Below are 19,907 nucleotides of genomic sequence, written 5' to 3' on the forward strand. Positions count from 1 at the left end.
CAGAGCTGCTCTGCTCAACCCAGCAGCATGAGCCTACATGTGGTCATTTGAAATTAAACATAAAATTCACTTCCTCAGTCACACTACCTACACTCTTAGTCCTTGATGTCCACATGGAACTAGCGGCTACGGTGCTGACTTTCATTTTCAACACTGTTCCTTCTTCACAAATGTCTCTCCAAGTACCTTTTACAAAGCATGCTTCAGTAGCTAGTGTAGGGCTATGTTCTAGCCTCCCTTGCTTTCTACTCCCCACTGACCTTTACGCTATGCTCTGCAATAAAGGAAGCGCTGGCTGATTGATCTTCAGTCTGGAGCTTGTGTAATGGAACTGGGCTAATAATAGCATGTAACTGAATGTTCTTTCTAAAGAACAGATTTTCAATCTTAGGTATATTTTCAAAACACTTATATCTCAATTTATGTTCTTACTTTTATAGGAATCAAGACTTAATTTTATAAAGGAAATTAATTAAGAGGAAATTCCTTATTGATCATCTATTGTAAATGAGAAACAATCAGAAACTTGGGATAACATGGGAACCTTAGGATATTTGATGTGGATTATAAAAACAATCTTTGATTAGTTAGGCTGCCTAAACTTAAGATTCTAGCTAAAGCTGTAAAAAAAATGTAAAATTTGGATAACAAATTAAATATCATACTTAGAGTTTTGAAGTTATTATAGATGATAATGTATGGATTATAATTTATTGAGAATTATTCTTTGAAATGAGAAAAAGGTAGTTATTTAATATAGCAAAGCTTCCTTGAGGATGGGGAGGGGAACACCAATCTAGAAGGGGAGGGGGAGGGGTTAGGGGGATGTTGGCCCGGAAACTGGGAAAGGGAATAACAATCGAAATAAGAAATACTCAAGTTAATAAAGATGGAGGGGGAAAAAAAAAGCTTCCTTTCTTTTTTCCTTGGTAATGGGAATCCAGCTCAGACTCAAACATGTTAGGCAAATACTCAGCTTTTAAGCGATAAAAGCCCTAATTCTTAAAAATTCGACTTACTAAAACCTGACTCTAGTTAAATGAGATTCTGATGTCTGTTTGGTCATAAGCAGATAGTAAACAGGAGGTCACCATGAGCAAAGAAAGGAGTAAGGCTAGGAGTCAGGTCCACACTTGACCTTTCCTGCTCTGTGTAAGTCTGGGATTTAATGAGAATTGACCTTTCCCATGTCAGTTATTCACCACTAAAATGGAGCTAGTGATGTTATGAGGCAATATCTAGTGAGGATGCTAGTCCGCACTAGGGTTTAAGTGACTACTTTCTGCATAACCAACAAAGAAAAATAAGCAGTTTCCAGAGTACAAATGGCCCAGATAATATACATTTAATCAATTTCTAACCTTTATATTAATGCACCAGAAGGCGGATAAGGTAGCCACCAGGGCTCACTACAGACACGACACATAAACATTTATTTTGTACCCCACAGAGTCCCTTTAACTGGCTTCAGGGTTAGGTTTGGAATTTCATTTTCATCCAAGGTCTCATGGTCTTGCTTCTGATCAGAGTTTTTGCCAAATACTCAGCAAATATTTTGGTCTCTGACTTCCTTCTTCTTTTTAAAATTTATTTTGAGACAGGATCTTACTACTTAGTTCAAGTTGGCCTCAAACTCACTGTCCTGCTCCCTCTCCCTCTCGAGTGCTAAGTTACACACACAGATGTGTGAGCAGGCCCAGCCTAATTCCTGACATGTGTGCCCCTTAAAGCGTTTAGCTGGAAGGACTATAACTACAGGGCACTGCTGACATCTGGGAGTCCTGTGCTAAAAGCAAAGATGTCTTTTCTTTAACTTCGTCTCAGAAATGGCCTCAAGTAAGAAGAAACAAGCAAACCAACCTTCCCTGGCCAGACCAATTGTAGAAGTACAGTTATTTAAGAATGTGATCTTTCCTAAAGCACTAGGCGCTTTCTGGAAGCCAACCAACTGAACAAGGAGCAAATGTTGGCAGCGCCAGACCTAGGGAGTGTTTCCCTAGAGAGAAGAATAAACGAAGCAAAGCAAAAGGCTGCTCTTAGGTAAAGAAAAAGTTACTCCTACATGGACGTTCATTCTCTCTCCTCCTTCTGCATATTCTAAGATTTTAAAGTTAACAATATAGAATAAATTCTGTTCAGTTCATCAACATTTCTATAGGAGGCAAGTAAGTTAATATTTAAAAATTTTCAATAAAGTTTGAAATAAAAAAGATTTTTGGTCATCTGAACTCTGATATTAACTACATAAACTCAAAAAGCATTTTGGGTAATTGTTAATGTGGGCATTTAGTGTTATATGGAAACTTCTAAACTTCCTGGGGCTGGGGATTTAGCTCAGTGGTAGAGCACTTGCCTAGCAAGTGCAAGGCCCTGGGTTCGGTCCCCAGCTCCGGAAAAAACAAACAACAACAACAACAACAACAACAACAACAACAACACCACCCTAAACTTCCTGATAGCATTAACCCCACTTGTGACATATGTATGTTGATGTGTTATTTTACACACACATGTGTGCATGCACACACAATTGTGAGATTTTTTTTTTGAGACAGGATCTCACTCTGTAGCCCAGGCAAGCCTCACCTTGTAACAATCCCCTTTTCTTAGTCTCTTATATGGTAGAATTTCAGGCATGAGTCACCATTTCTAGCACTCTATTTTGTAAGTATAAAGTTAAGGTAACAAAAAAATGACCAATGAATTAATAAAGATAAAGTTATTTTTAGTTCTATTACTGAAGTAAAATTTTATTAATACAGAACTGCAAAGACATGTAAGAGTGAGATTATATTATTTATATAAACATCTGAGATATTTAAAAGATAAGAAATTATGACCTATTATTAAACTATAATTAAACAAAGCTTTTATAAAACTACTTTGTAGGCCATACATACATAAATACATACATACATCTCAGCACTTCCCACTCTGAGGGAAAATAAGTATCCTGAGTAGAAGAGTTTAAATGGTACCTTTGTTGTAGAACTTTTGGGAACTTAAAATACCTTACCTATGCCATGAGTCTCCTAAAACAGGAGAATAGAGCATCTATCATACTCAATTAAACATTAACAACACTTCCTGGTTACAGATGTTAAAAATCTTGTGAAACCTAGCTTCATATTTTCCAGATTTTTCTGCAAGACAGCATTTTCCCCTCAGTCTCATCTAACAGTATGGCGTATTGTCAGGAAATCCTCAGTCTCATCTAACAGTATGGTGTATTGTCAGGAGATCTCACTTAGCAACTGCATTGGCAACCACTGCATCCAGGACACCGTGAAGTGTCTGTTCTCATCTTTCTTCAAAGCACTGGTCTGAACTGAACAGAACCTGTGAATCTTCTCCAAACCATCTCCACTCATATTAGCTTTCTCCAATTTAAAGTGCCTCGAGTGGTTTTAGTACCCACTACTTTCCCGAGTCTCAGCGCAGGGCCATGGCTTCAATCTTGCTCAAGCAAGTGTTCCTATGTGTTCTTGGCTGGGATGTGGTTACAAATGTGTCCCTGGAAGATGAAGCAGTAAGCATCATTTGAAAATACTTTATGATCTGGGTGTGGTAGTCTGCTGTTGGGATTCCAGCACTTGAGAGGTAGGGGCAAGGTCAGAAATTCAAGGTCTTTCTCAGCCACATTAATAGGGTTGAGACCAACAAGCCTGGGCTACAGCAGAGTCTGTGTCAAAAAAAAAAAAAAAAAGGCTGGGGAAAGCACTAACATAGTTTGTATGAAGCTTCAGGTTCAATCTCTAGCACTAAATACCCCCCAACCCCCCAAAAACAGACAGACAAACAAACTAAAATATAAGCTGTCTTAGCCCAAAGCAGCCAAAACCAACCAACCAACCACCAACCATCACCACCTCCACTACCACCACTACCATCACCACCACCACCACCACCACCAAACAAATTACACAATGGAATACTACTCAGCTATTAAGAATGAGGACATCTTGAGTTTTGCTGGCAAATGGATGGAACTAGAAAATATCATCCTGAGTGAGGTAACTCAGACCCAAAAGGACATGCATGGTATTTTCTCACTAATAAGTGGATATCAGCCAAAAAAAAAAAAAAAAAAGTACAGAATACCCATGATACAAGGGCCCAAGTAAGGACACCTCAGTCCCACTTGTGAGGGAGAAGAAAGCAACCACAAGAGAGAGTGGGGAGGGAGGGGGGACAGGGGAGAGAAAGGGGGATGCAGGTTTAGGGAGAGGGGAACATGATCTGGTATTGGGTGGGAGAAAAGGACTGAAGCCCTGAGGGCCAGCAGAAAGAATGGAAACAGGTAACCTCAGGAGGAAGGAGGTTGGGAGGACCCTCGAGAATGTACCAGAGACCTGGGAAGTGAGAGACTCTCAGGTTCAAAAGGGGGGGGGTAGGTGAAAGGCCCTACAGTGGGGAGAGGGAACCCCCACTGGGCAGAAAGATAGAGCACCAAGTGTGGAATGGGGTTGCTATCCCACAGTCAAAACTCTGACCCATAATTCTTCCTGTCTGAAAGAAATGCAGGGATGGAAATGGAGAGGAGCCTGAGGAAAAGAAGGTCCAGGCACAGGACCTGACACCCTTACTGAGGTATGGGGCATGCACAAAAAAGAGCCTTATCATGATTGTCCTCCGAAAGACCCAACAAGTGGTTGAAAGAGTCAGATGCAGATATGTGCACCCAACCATTGAACAGAAGCTGCTGACCTGTCTGGTTGAATTAGGGAAAAGCTGGAGGAAACTGAGGAGGAGGTCGAACCTGTAGGAGGACCGGCAGTCTCAATTAACCTGGACCCCTGAGATCTCTCAGACACTGGATCACCAACCAGGCAGCAGGCGCCAGCTGAGATGAGGCCCCCAACACATATACAGCAGAGGATCCCTGAGTTTGGGTTCAGTCAGAGAAGATGTACCTAAGTCTCAGAAGACTGGAGGTCCCAGGATGTTTAGCAGTCTGGTGGGGTGGGTGGATTAGGGAGGGAGGAGGTATAGGATGTGGAACAGTTGGAGGGTAGACTGGGAGGGTAACAAAATCTGCAGTAAATAAATAAATAGAAATGCCTCATGAGGAAAAGGAGATGGATTACAATTCTTCCTCTTGCAAAGTTTGGAGCAGAGACTGAAGGAACACCCATTCAGAGCCTGCCCCACATGTGGCCCATATATATATATATATATATATATATATATACAGCCACCAAAACTAGATAAGATGGATGAAGTTAAGAAGTGCATGCTGACAGGAACTGGATGTAGATCTCTCCTGAGAGACACAGTCAGAGCATGTCAAACACAGAGGCGAATGCTAGCAGCAAACCACTGAACTGAAAATAGGACCCCAGGTAGAGGAATTAGAGAAAGTATTGAAAGAGCTGAAGGTGCTTGCAGCCCCATAAGAACAACAATGCCAACTAACCAGAGCTCCCAGGGATTAAACCACTACCCAAAGAGTACACATGAACAGGCCCATGGCTCGAGCTGCATATGTAGCATAGGGTGGCCTTGTTTGGCACCAAAGGAAGGAGACCCTTGGTCCTGCCAAGGTTGGAACCCCAGTGTAAGTGAATGTCTGGAGGGCAGGGAGGCGGGAAGGGGGGTGGATGGGGAGGGGATCATCCTTATGGAAGAAGGGGAGGGGGAGAGGATAGAAGGCTTATGGACAGGAAACTGGGAAAGGAAATAACATTTGAAATGTAAATAAAAAATATCCAATAAAAAACAAAAACAAAACAAAAAACAAAAGCAAACAAACAAATTCTTTCTTTTTACACTGTCCCCTAAATTATTGTATTTTGTATGCTGATAGATTAGTTATTTATTAGATCTTAATTAACCTAATTCATAGAGACTACTAATAGTTTATAAACTATGGCTCTTTTGTATCTGTGTGGAGCTTAATCATTTGAACAATAAATACCATTTTACCTTAGTGGAAATGTATACAAATTATAGGCAAATGAAATTAAGTTTCTCAGGTCTGCTTTAGAAGGTTCGCCTTGGAAACTATGGCAAAAAAAATCAAAGACCCATATACACTTCATACATTCGGTAATGATTGGAAGCCATGCTCTAAATCCCAAACCTATTCAAAAGCCAAGCACTGTGGCATAAAGGAAGTCCAAAGTCATAATTAGAGGGAATCCATCATTTTTACCATGGCTTCCAAGCTAGGAGGTAGGACTGCCTGAGGGAGTTAAAAATAATGTAGATTTTTGGTTTTTATAACAAAACAATCTTGAGGAGTGTCATAGAATTTAATAAGGAGCCCTCTGAAGAACTACAACTTTAAGATATATATATATATATATATATATATATATATATATATATATATATCTTACAAAGAAATTCTTTCTATTAGGAAGCAACTAACCTGTAATGTAATGAATGACACATCATCAGGAAACTAAGACAGAATGTTATGAAGGCAATGTTATTATGGGGAAAATGTTAAAATGAACAAGGGTGTGAGAATAATTTAGTTGTATTTTAGGACTAGCAATCGGTAGAGACTATCGGCTTAAAGCTTACATCCAGAAAGGAGTACTAGGCTACCATACATGATAGCATTTTCTAGTGCACAGACAATGCCTTAATTCTGAATCTCTGTGAACTTTCCGACCTTGATTCACAAATCATTTCCCTACCTTTCCTTACCACTGCCAGATTTCTTACGGGCATGAGATACTTGTTCTGTTCTTCCACAGACCTCCTAGACGTGGTATTTGACAGTTAATGCCACTGGGCATAGTTTTAAATTTAGAAATTCAATCTACATCAGAAGATAGATATTTCAACACTCATCAAAATTAAAATGAACAGTAATAAAGCTCTCTGACACACTTGTTTTCTTGGGGAAAAATCTTTAAGAGATAGACAAAAAAATTCTTGCTCTCTCAAATTATCAAACTTGAAATTGCCTTTTAATAGTTATACTTCTATTATCACACTGATTTTAGAGCTGTCCTATATTCTCCTAATATATTCTGGGCAAACCTGCTTCCTAGCCATCACTGTATCCCTGGCACCTTATATACATAGTGTTCTATGCATGTAAGGAACTGGACACATCTGCTGAATGAATGGATGGATGAATGAGTGAGTGAGCGACTGCCACATGACATCCTCGTCTTTAGGATGTGCATCCTGGGCTTCAGGATCCACTCATGAGTTACTTTGCTTACCCATTTCTTCCTTTCCTAAGACTTATTACAGAGTTGTAATTTGGAGAAAATACTTATCAGCTATCAACTCCAAGAAGAGTTTCTCAATAGCAACACACAGGTTAAGGGGGGAAAAAAAAACAAGACAAAAGTGTTACCTTCTTGAAACAGCTGTCGGGCATAAGATGGCTCTCTGCCCTGAGGTTGGAAAAAAGCATAGATACATTTCCTTACTAAATCTTCCCAGCCAGTCCTGCCAGCAGCTCTCAGGGAGCTAGTGTCAATAGAGATGATTTTGCCTGCACGGAGAAAGAATGGTAGGATCTTGATTATAAATCATCCACATTTTAAAATCACCAGCTATATCTAATGAATATTCTCTTTCCAAATATTTGAGAGTCAAAACCAGTAAAAAGGACCATTTCTACTCGCTTCATATATTATAGTATATATTAGAGCACACTAGAGAAATGACACGGACTGTGTGGTCTTGGATTGCTATGCACTACTGTGTCCGATTCAGCTCTACGCAGGGTATAGCTCCGTTGGTCCAGCACCTGTCTATGATGCATGAGGCTCTGGGCTCAGTTCCTAGTACTGCTCAACAGGGCATGGTGGCACATGCCTGTAGTGTCAGCACTTGGGAGATGGAGGTACACAAGGACCAGAAGCTCAAGGTCATCCCCAGCTACACAATTAGCTGATGTCGGCCTGGGCTTCTTGAGGTCACAATCATACATAATTCCTCCAGTATGGAGCAACTGAAACCATCTGAAGTTGTTGAGACACTGAGTTCAAGTCCCCAGGCCTGTGTGGATTCCACTTTCTGCACACTGTCCCTCTGTACAGCTTTCTGCATCCTGAGGAGAAACTGCACTGCTCCAAGGGGACAGAGGACCATTATGTGTATCAGTCTAGTTTAAGCTGTTTCCCAGTGACTAAGTGGGGAGACTATGAGAAAGAAGCAAGCTTTCCTCACTGTTTTAAAACGTCTGGTTAATCTCTATAGGCAATTCTACAACAAAGGCAAGAAGCAATAAAAGTGGACTCAGAAAAGGCACTAAATCAAAACCTAAAGATTTATGAGGCACCACACTATTGAAATAGTGTTTTATAAATTCCAGTGGTAATTTGCTAGAGTTATCATATTTGGTCAGATTCCCTATTGTCCCTGAGGGAGTTCTGTGTAAGTTATTTCTCAGTGATTTTTCAGGCCTGTTTTTATTATCTATGCCCATAAGAGCCTGAGCTCCATATCCTGTACATCCCTACCCTGCTAGACTTTTCTATCACCCATTATTGTGGGGCTTCTGTATTTTTTGGAAGGAGTAAATGAAAAGCTGGTATCTCACTGCTATCTAAGTTTGATTAATTATTAACAAGGCTGAGCACTTTCCACGTTTCTTCAATATTCATGTTTCTTCTATGAATTCCTGATCTTATTTACCCCTCTTGATACAATCAAGTCAAGCCTGTCCTATGTGTATGCTTCCTCATTTAACTAAAATCACAGTTCTCTCCTCTTCCCTCAATCTGGCTTTCTAAGTAATAAAATACCCATTAGTGTCCCCTTAACTCATTATAGTCTGGGATCTAATGTAGCCAAACCCACTTGAGGATCCTGTCAGTCAGCTCTTAGAACAAATGAAGACAGCAAAAATACCAGTTGAAAATCAAATAAGAGAGTGTGGTTACTTAAAACAGTTTGAAGAGAGTCTGGTGACTGCAATGGAGCGCCCTGCCATACATAAGGTTACTATAAGCGACAATGCTACTGTTACCTAATCTTCATCATAATACATAATAGTCCTCACAGGCAATGACCAGGGTGTGTGTGCATTCATGTGTGTGTGTGTGTGTGTGTGTGTGTGTGTGTGTGTGTGTGTGTGTGCTTGTGTAAAGTGCTCTACAAGATAGCAAGGGAATGTGGAATTGTGGAAGAGAAAGTGATTGTTTTCAGCAATAGCACTAAATGGTTAGGCTATGTAAAGAACTCTGCTTAGAGAGAGAACCATGAAGAGTTTGCTTTAGTACATCTACTTACCAAATGGAAGTTGAACCAACCACTAACCAACCAAACAGAAGACAACAAAGACAAGAAAAAAAATCACAATTCAATCTTTCCCAATAGAAGGTTTTCTAAAAATGTGGCATGAACTAGAAGAGCTTGAAGGGGCTCGAGACCCCATATGTACAACAATGCCAAGCAACCAGAGCTTCCAGGGACTAAGCCACTACCTAAAGACTATACATGGACTGACCCTGGACTCTGACCCCATAGGTAGCAATGAATATCCTAGTAAGAGCACCAGTGGAAGGGGAAGCCCTGGGTCCTGCTAAGACTGAACCCCCAGTGAACTAGATTGTTGGGGGGAGGGCGGCAATGGGGGAAGGATGGGGAGGGGAGCACCCAGAAAGAAGGGGAGGGGGGAGGCAGATGTTTGCCTGGAAACCGGGAAAGGGAATAACACTGGAAATGTATACAAGAAATACTCAAGTTAATAATAATAATAAAAAAATGTGGCATGAACATTTATAGTTCTAAAAAGTACCATTGAAATGAAGTATTTAATATTTACCTTACTGTCCTATTATTTCAGTGAATTCTACTCTATGATATAATAAAACACTAGCTTTACATTTTAAGTCTAATTCCTAGTTCTCTGATAGCCTGGTGTGAGAGGTGCTGTGGTCAAAGGTAACGTGATAGAAAGAAAGTACTTCATTAGGGATAAACACTTTCACAGCCAGCAATTAGTTACTGTTTCTTACTCATAAAACAAGTACGCAGGTATCAGTTATTTTCAAAAAAGTCTTATTTTGAATTATTTAAAAATTTATTTTATGTGTACTTGTGCACATGTGAGTCTGTTTCTTACGTGTGTGCCTGGTGTCTTTGGAAGCTGTAAGAAGGCATCAGATCCTGTGAGACTGAAGTTATAGACAACTTTCAGTGGGCATGCGGATGCTGGGAATCAAACCTGGGCCCACTGTGAGAACAGCCAGTGCTCTTACTTCTGAGCCACCTTTCTAGACCCTGGAATGTGTTATTTTTGAGGTCCCTTTTAGTTGATCAATTATTGTGACTCCCAGGAGTTAATTTTCTTATTTTAAGTGTCATGATTATTTTTATTGACTTACATGTAAGATGCAGCAGAAAATTTAATGTAAATTCTTTGATTTAATGCAGTATTTAACATAGAAATGAGAATAAGTTGAAAACTACTGTTCACAAACTATCCTAGTACCGTTTTGTGCACATGTGTGTTTGTGGGTGTGGAGATGCGCCATGGGGCATGACAGGAGGTCAGTGGACAAGTTAGAGCCTCAGGACTCTCCTTCCACTTTCATGTGGGATTGGGGATGGAGTTCAGGCTGCCATGCTTGTGTCAAGTGCCACCCTACGGCTCTGTCACTACCTTTCAGTCTCTCATGTCTGACATACACTGTGCAGCCAGACAAACATCCTTCCCAGCGGCTTCTCAGTCTGCATCTCATAAAAGCCCAATCTAGCTTCTTTCCATATCAATCAGTTTCTGATAAAAAGGCCAGTTTTCTTTGTCAATGAAACCTATTTTCTTCCATATAAAATATCCCTGGCTTCCAATAAGGCTTTGTTGGACTTTTCCAGTGTTGCTCATGAAAGAAACTGGGAGTGAAGATGCCATGTGGCAGAGGGAGAAAAGGACGGAGGGAGAGAGCGAGTGCAGTCTCTCTCTCCACGCTCCCGGGCCTCTCCATAGCTGCTTTGTTTGCTTTCATATTTGGGCTAATTGACCACCCACCATCTTTTTGGGAAGAGCATTTGGACTTTATCTTAAAAACACATGAATAAATCATATAACATAAGAGTATCAGATTTCTGAAACTTAAAAAGTTGTTAAATATAGAATAGAATCTTTAAAGTACGGTAAAAGAATGCACATTAAAATGGACAAAGAATAAGTTAAGTTGAAGTAATTTTAAAATTTCTGCTCAAAAATATATGCCTATTATCTATCTCTGGTTTAAACTTAGGAACGTGTCCAGGAGATGCATCTCAGAGTATGTGAAAACATGACTGTCAGTTTGAAGATAAATTAACCAGGAGGAAACTGTGACAAACTGTGAACAACAGCTGCAGTTTGCTCTAGATGGGAACCAGATCTTAACTGGCACTTTTTAAAGAAGAAAGTATAATTTTCAGGTACTCTCCTGTTACACAATGCAGCCCTACTGTCCACCTCAGTCCTGCTAATGTTAGGGCTGGTCTACCTATTTCTTGGGTCAGGAGTGCTCACTGTAAACCAAGGCCCTGCCACACTGAGCACTTCTGACACTTACACTTAGGGTGTGTGGCACTTCTTCATGGTCCAAGGTCTCAATATTAGCTCAAACCTCAGTAAGACCTTTTAGAATGACCACCTAATTTCAAAAAGGATCTCCAAAAGTATAGCACTCACTTTCTATTTGTTTGAGATAAGGCCTTGCTATGTTGCCCAGGCTTGTCCTAATGTGTGGATACAGGCAACACAACTGCTTCAGGCCACCTAGGAGCCGGGACAGTGATGTTCCTACTGGTGTGGTCACCATTGGTCCTTACTAACCGTACGTGGGGAGCACTTGCACTCATGGCACCACTTCTGCTGACTCAAGTGGTGTGTGCTGAATAGACTTTAAACAAGGACTAGGAACATAGCCAGATACATTACAATGTTTTACGTGTATCCATTTATAATGTATACGTGTGTCCATGTGTATGGTTCCTTCCTTCCTACATGGGGGTTCGAGGGTCAAGTTCAGGTTGTTAGGCTTGCAACAACCCACTGATCCCTCTGGATGCCCCCACAAATATATTTAAAAACAGTATTAAACCCATTATATTTATATCCAATTATATATGTATAGATTCATATATTAGCAAATTCATATTTCTTTAAAAATTTAATCAAGGAGATTCATGATCGCATAGACATATCCATGGGAACATTGTTAAGAGCTGGCCTCTACAGCATCTGACTGTCAATATGAAGATGACTATTTAAAATGCTTTCTATATAAGACCGGGAAGCAGACAATTGGATATAATCAGTGTACTGCATCATTAATAACTAAGAAACATTTTTAACTTTGTGAATACCTGTAGTATCTTGCTTGGTCATAAAGGATTCTACACCTGTAATGGCTGGAGGCCGAGGTAATCGACGAGCAATACAAATCAAACACGACTGGAAATCTGCCCAAAACAAGAATGGAAGATTGAACGAAGTATAGAGAAAATGTCTGCATCAATTACTTGAAAGTTTTTTTTTTTTAAATCACATGTTTCAGGATTTACTGCTGTATTATAATCACTCTAACATAACAGCATAGAAGCAGGAAGATCCCGGGCAACACTAATTAGAAAGTAAGCCGGAGTAAGGCTCCCTTCACTGAACACTTGCACATCAACTGTAGGAGACAGGTGATAACAGCCAGAGTAACAGTTCTGGTTCCACGTAAGCAACACAGTTTTGTTGTTGTTTTCACTGCTATGAACTAAATTCAAGGGACTTAGATCTGCTAAGCATATGCTCTGTCACCAGTCCCCAACACTACTTTTAAATTAAATTACGTGTATGAATGCTCTGCCATGCTCGTATGTCTGCACCGTGTGCATGCAGTACCTACAGAGGCCAGAAGAGGGCGTAAGATCCCCTGGAACTGTAGTTACACACAGTTGTAAGCTGCAATGTGGATGCTGGGAATCGAACTTGGGTCCTTTAGAAGAGTGCTCTTAACTTTGGACACATCTCTCTAGCCTTCTGTGCTGGCTAGCTTTATGTCAGTACGACACAAGCAAGAGTCATCAGAGAGGAAGGATCATCAACTGAGAAAAATGCCTCCATAAGAAAGGGCTATAGCCAGGCCTGTGGGGCATTTTCTTAATTAGTGCATAGGGGAGGGCCCAGCCCACTGTGGGTGGGGCCATCCCAGGGCTGGGGGTCCTGAGTACTATAAGAAACCAGGTAGCAAACCATGATAACAAGCCAGTAAGAAGCACCCTTCCATGACATCTGCATCAGCTCCTGCCTCCAGGTTCCAGCCCTGTTTGAGTTCCTGTCCTGACTTCCTTTAATGAAAGACTACAGTGAGGAAGTGGAAGCCAAATAAACCCTTTTCTCCCCAAGTTTCTTTGGTTATAGTGTTTCATCATGGCAATAGAGACCCTGAGTAGGACACCCCTTAACAATGTTTTAAAAATAGTTTTATTGTCAATACTTACCTTCATGCTACATACTATTCTCATAACTACTATAAAGTAATGATCATAGAACAGAACCAAGATTTACAGCTGAAGTGGTAAGACTTTGGTCTTGACAAAAGACTTGTTAGAGGAGGAGAGGGGTCAGGGTCTATGTATCCAGGCTGGGGTGATTTTACTTTAGAGACCTAAATAATATAAGATTTATTTTGTTGATTCAATAAAGAGTGTGATCTATTGAAAGACTGTAGGTTTATATTCCAACATGGAATCATTTGGGGGACTCTATATATCCCAGAAAGGGCCTTACAATGTAACTCAGGCTGGCCGTAGAATTACTATGTAGACCAGGCTGGCCTCAAAACTTGCAATCCTTTTGCATTCACATTCCCAGCTGTAGCAATTATAGGTTTATGCCACCGTGACTGGCAACAGAGAATTTTATATTTTTAGAATTTACTTTTTTCTGAAGTCCTATTTTGCATTTTATAAAGGTCTAGATACACTATTGCACACGAATGGCAAAGAATGGTGATGTGGGAAAGGCTCCCAGTTGATCATCAATCATCTCGATCTTTTGGTGACATCAGCTACTGAACTGCCTCTGATAGACTTGCCTCCTCTTTCCCCTGATCCTTACTCTGGGTCCCAATTTGTGGTATTCCTAAACTTATCTGAGTCTCGGTTGACACTTATCCTTACCCATTGAACTCCACTTCATGTACAAAAACCCATGGCAATATCATGTTCATACCTCAGCCAGGGCTTCCGTTTTTTAAAAATAAACTTTCTCCTGCATTTTGAAGTCTGAAAATGCTAACACTATCCTCCAATGTCTCCTGCATTCTAAAGATGAAACTTCCTAAACACCAGGGGTGTTAAACAGCCTGTTGCATCTGGTACATTTCCAAATGAGGCAGGTAGTTATCTATTTTATTTCAAGTTAGCAAAATAGGCTTGAATGATTTGACATCTCAGTGGGAATGCTGGCATAAAGCTGAAACTTTGGGGGCATTATTAAGGGCTTGGCTCTGCATATTTATAATGTTGTTTAAAGTATGAAAAGAAACTGAGTCTGGCACAGTGCTATCCTCCTGCAGTCCGAGTACTTATGAAGTTGAGGCAGGAGACTGCTTCTAAGTTCTAGTCTAGCCTAAGCTACATAATGAGTTGAAGGCCAGGCTGTAATACAAAATGAAAGAAACTCTATCTCAAAATGCCAAATGGGCTGGGCCTGGGGGTGCACACCACTAATAGGAGCACTTGGGAGGAAGAAGCAGGAGGGTCTCTCTGAGTCTGAGGCTACTCTGGTCCTACCCAGCAAATTCTAGGCCACACAGAGCTACACAGTGATACCCTGTCTCAAGAAAAAAAAAGGTATAAAATTGAACTGTGGTTATGACAAATAGAGTAACCAAAAATATCTCAGGAAGATAGTATGCAGTCATTTTCCCCTGGTTTTTCAAGCCAAAGATAAATTAATCACTTTAAAATGACCCTTTACCTTCGCCATCTTCTTGGATTGATTTTGGCTGTGACACCGTGAAACACTGCATTACTTCATAGCGCTGGCAAGCTTCTTGGTTCTCAGTGCCTGGCTCATCGGGAGGGTGAATCAGCATCCTGCAGTTAAATGTATGGCTGTTTCGGCGTGTTGCCTCTTGAGGCCAAGGAACTCCATTTACTAGGGAGGCAAAATCGATTTATATGCTTGTGAATAAAGAAAACTATCAACTCTGAAGATACGAAAACACACTTCAAGGCGTCTGGCTGATTAGAAATCCATTATTAAAAGACTGCCTTACATCCTTAGATCTAACTGTATACCACGTCAATGAGGAATATCTACCAGTTAGAAACTGGAGCATTTCCAAGAAAATGTATAAGAGCTCAGACAGCAATTACACTACTTCACTAACAGAGCTTGGAAACAAAGGCAGGATTAAAAATTACTGGAGTGGCAGCCAACTCTTCGTTTGCACCTATGCATCTCAAGTGAGAAGATGTAAGGCCACAGTTACCACTCTAAGCAGGACTCATCAGAGCTCAATCTGAAGTCAGGCTCTTTGTGCATGGGGGAGAAGACTAAAAGTTTGTCCAACAAGTCTGTGACTTAGAATAGAAAAGAACAATTGGTTTCTTATAGCCATTAATTACTTCATTAATTTAATGAGCATAAAACATGTTATAATACTTTGAATATAGTATATATCAGTAAGTAATAATAAAAGATTACAAACAAACATTGTCTCATTTACTATAAGAAAGTTAAGCTTAGTTGTAGAAAAGATACCGTTTATGTTAAGTAAGAATTCCTGTCCCGTCCAGATCATGGATGCCAGGGGGCAGAGGGCTTAAAGCACCACCCCCACGCCCACCCATCAGCCCACTCTCCTTGTACACATCCCATCACTCTGAGTATGAGAGGAAGTATGCAAACTTCTCCTGAACAACTGCTCTTCACAGGTTATTAGGTTCAGGTCACTTAATATTTGATTTCCAGTTGCTTCATCCATAAAATTAAAGGATCCACTGAATGCTAAAAATAGTTGTACTCTACAGTCTAGGACAAAACACCCAGAAGTTCTCGATGCTCTAATTTGAGTAAAAATTAGAGATTTATTTAGGCAATCATTCAGGTCCCCAGTTAGCTGTAGTAACAGCTAACATTTTATATATATATCCAATTTATTTATATAGGATTCATGGCTAGGACCTTTTTCTTTCTACTTTTGAAACACATATGGGCTAAACAATAGAATAAAGTAGACAGTAAAATTAATCTGAAGATTAACCTACTTAATCATTTTTAGAGCTTTCTTCTCCAACTAAAGTTAAGAGCTATGATAAAAATAATGCTTAAGATTTTGTTTACCACCTGGTTTGCATGGTATTTACCCAGATTTATTCAACTATCAAGGATGGTCTCAGCTTGTTGAACATACTTGCAAAGAAAAGTTACTTGCTTAATGTTGCCAGAGGAAATCCAGCTAAATATCTGTTTAATTCAGTTCAGATAGTGAGAAATAGGATAGAAAAAAGAAACAAAACAAAACAAAACAAAAAACCAGGCAGCAAAGTGGCTAAACTCAGGACAGCATACAGAGCTATGAGGCAAACAGGCAGCAATGGGGGAAGTGACTTCCTTCAGATTTAATTTCATAACCTGTTATGTCAAAAGTTTAAGAAAAAATTTGTATTGTTTAAGAATTTCATACATGCATATAGTGTATTTTGATCAAGCCCACCTCTATTTCCTCACAATTTCATGTTTTTGTTCACACACACACACACACACACACACACACACACACACACACACATTTGTAGTTTTATTATTTTATGTATATGGGTGTTTTGTTTATATGTATGTCTGTGTACCTGCATGCAGTGCCCACAGAAGTCTGAAGAGTGTATTAGATCCATTGGAATCGGAGTTACAGACAATCGTGAACTGCTCTATGGGTGCTGGGAACTGAACCTAGGTCTCCAGAAGAGCAAACAGTGCTTTTAACTGCAGGACCATCTCTCTAGCCCCTTTTGTTTGTTTGCTTCATAAAACTCCACCTGCTGTTGCCAGTATGTGAATAGTGTGCCGGGCCATCGACTGACACATAGATATCCTCTTGGGGACCACATCTCTCAAGAATCCAGCCTCTCTTCCCCAACAGCCACCAACTGCCAACAGCTCCTCAGCTATCCAGCTTTATGAGCACCTCCTCTCTGAAAAGTGGGAATTTATCTGGCTTGGGCTTGTGCAGGTTTTATGTAGGCAGTCACGGCTTTGTGAGTTCATGCGGTGCAACTGTGCTTCCCTGTTTTGCTGCAGTAATCCTTTGGTTTCTAATCAAGTTGGTATCAACCTGGAAGCTTCTCCCCTATTGGCCAGCTTGCATTGTGCTGGATGGTACTATGTATGCTACCAGGAAAGAACAGTAATCATCAGTCTTTCTCAGCTAAGAACCCTCTAGACATAATGTCATCCAACCTGGCAAGGTATGTCTACTGGTGGCATAAATACTAAGGGAATAATCAAGCGTTTTCTGATTGAATTTAAGGCCCATTCCACATGACAGAATGAGTTCCTGGCACTGTTAATGGGGCTAAGAATCCATGGTTGGTTAGGTCGTAGGCCCTGAAGGAGAATCTACTGTTATTCTGCTACATGGACATGATATTAAACTGGCTCCTAAAGACATTGCCATACCCAGAAATTAGTGCACCTCTCAGTCCGAATCAGAGAAAGCCCTTCATGCAGTAGAGGGCAATTGAGCAAGACCCACAAACGGTCAATGCACAGAGATAAGAGATCATGGAGTGCTCAGTCCTAAGTGGGCAGCATATCACATCCCATCTTCCAAAGGCTCTGGGATCATAGAGGACGAGGGGGCGGAAAGATTATATGAAACTTGTTTTGGTAAAAAATATTGAGAACTTCTAACTAAAGTCACTAAAGTTATTCTGGCAACAAATTACATTTTAACCATCATAACTTCTTAAACAAACAAACAAACAAATAAATAAATAATAGAAAGATAACCTCCAAGCCTATTGACCCTTCTTACACACAGGGAGCTATTTCAGATGACACTTCTAGATCCCCTCTATAGCATAATTCCCATTAGATTTCTTTGGCTTATCTAAATAACTTATTACAACAGAGCTCAAGGCTTTTTTTTCACCCAATCTTTTCAACACTAAGTTTTCACTTACAAAGACTGCATTTTCGAGAAAAGACAAACCCAGGCTCGGTGTTCTCTGTTGGGCAGGCACAGATAGGTGCAGACAAGTGATGTGAAGTGCTGACAAGCTCAGGGCTTTGTTTGAGAGTGCTGGGTGGGCTGTGTAATCTTTACTACTTGCTCTTTCCTTTTAACACATTTCTCCTTAAAGGAATAAATGCAGCTGACAGTATTTTAAAAACCTGCCAACAAAAATCCAATCAAAATATTGCAAAACAGTAAAAAGGGTTTTTCGTTGTTTCAATATTGGGAATTAAACTCAGGACCTAACTGCTTGCTAGGTACATTCAAGGCAAGTGTTCTACCACTGAGCTGCACGCTCAGCTCAAAGCCCTTTGAAAGGAAGCAGCATCTACTCAGTTTAATTTTAAAAAGAACTAAAGAGAACTGAACTTTATAATTGACATGTAAGGTCTGTAAAAATATTCACTTGGTGGGGACGGAACAAAGAAGCACATTACGAAAGGACATTGTTCTTCCATGACATCAATTTCTAAAAACATCTACAAATCAAGTAGTTGTGAATGATACAAAATTATAGATCTATCTCTTATGAAATTAAAAATTCCAAAACATTTAGATAAATTCAACAATAGTAATATTAACTAAATTTAGAGGAAACTCATCTAGGTGAGAGGTTAAGTATCATTTGAATGCTCTCCAAACTTCTCATGAATGGTAAGGCCTAATGAAGAATTAAATGTGTTGCAAGGTCACACTGCTAGTAGGTGGTAGAGGAATGATGAGTTTCTTATGTCTGTTTGATATTAAAATGTCAGTGCTCTTAATTTCTATAGTGTTTGCAAGAGAAGTAAATGCCAAGTTGTGAGAACTTATATCCATTTTCTTCCAAAGTTCAAGCTACAGCTTATTAGAATTTCACAAATAAATCTTAAACTTTCACAACATAAGCCTTAGTGTATGTGTGTGGGGTGTATGCACATCTCTGTGTAGGTATATGTATGTGTGTGCATGTGGAAACCAGAGGTTCCTCAATAGCACCCCATCTTCTCTTTTTCTCTTACTAAACCTGGGCCTCCCCACTTGGCTAGACTGGCTAAGCAGCAAGTCCAGGAGTCTTCCTTCCTCTGTCTTTCACCACTGGGCTAATGGATGTGCTCTGCCAAGCCCATCCCCTTACACAGAGTATAGAGTCCTAAACTCAAGTCTTGTGTGGTAAGCACTATAGCGATTGGGCCAGCTCTACAGTCCCCTTCTTGGGTAAAACCTCTCACTATATTAGCCTTTCAGTGCTCAGATGTTATCTTACCATGGGGAGGGGAACACCCATATAGAAGGGGAGGGGGAAGGGGAGGGGGAGGGGGGATGTTGGCCTGGAAACTGGGAAAGGAAATAACAATTGAATGTAAATAAGAAATATCCAAGTTAATAAAGATGGAGAAAAAAATAGATTTTAGACAATGAAATCTTCTTCCCCTAAAAATTGAAAAGCAATTGTGGAACAAGTTTTTTTAAGCTGTTCAAAATTTCTTTTTTTAAAAAAAAGATTTATTTTTTTCATATAAGTACACTGTAGCTGTCTTCAGACGCACCAGAAGAGGGCATCAGATCCCATTACAGATGGTTGTGAGCCACCATGTGGGTGCTGGGAATTGAACTCAGGACCTCTGGAAGAGCAGGCAGTGCTCTTAACCGCTGAGTCATTTCTCTGGCCCTCAAAATTTCTTGATGTGAGCACAAGAATATAATCTTTTGAATCATGTCAGTGATTTATTCATATATTTTGGTGAATATATAAATATGCAAATTTGTAAATAA

The 19,907-nt window shown here is 40.1% G+C and overlaps 1 protein-coding gene across 9 annotated transcripts in view; it reads right to left on the bottom strand.

Moving 5' to 3' along the window:
• Positions 1-19,907, bottom strand: part of Ncoa1 (nuclear receptor coactivator 1) — a 277,740-nt gene that overhangs the window by 57,699 nt on the left and 200,134 nt on the right. For all 9 annotated transcript variants that reach the window (XM_039112177.2, XM_039112179.2, XM_039112182.2 and 6 more), the window contains 3 exon segments: positions 14,891-15,070; positions 12,283-12,378; positions 7,322-7,462 (listed from right to left, as the gene is read on the bottom strand). In XM_039112177.2, coding sequence (XP_038968105.1) covers positions 7,322-7,462; positions 12,283-12,378; positions 14,891-15,070 — 417 coding nt within the window.

The sequence above is a fragment of the Rattus norvegicus genome, chromosome 6 (genome assembly GCF_036323735.1).
Source record: "Rattus norvegicus strain BN/NHsdMcwi chromosome 6, GRCr8, whole genome shotgun sequence".
Taxonomy (NCBI): domain Eukaryota; kingdom Metazoa; phylum Chordata; class Mammalia; order Rodentia; family Muridae; genus Rattus; species Rattus norvegicus.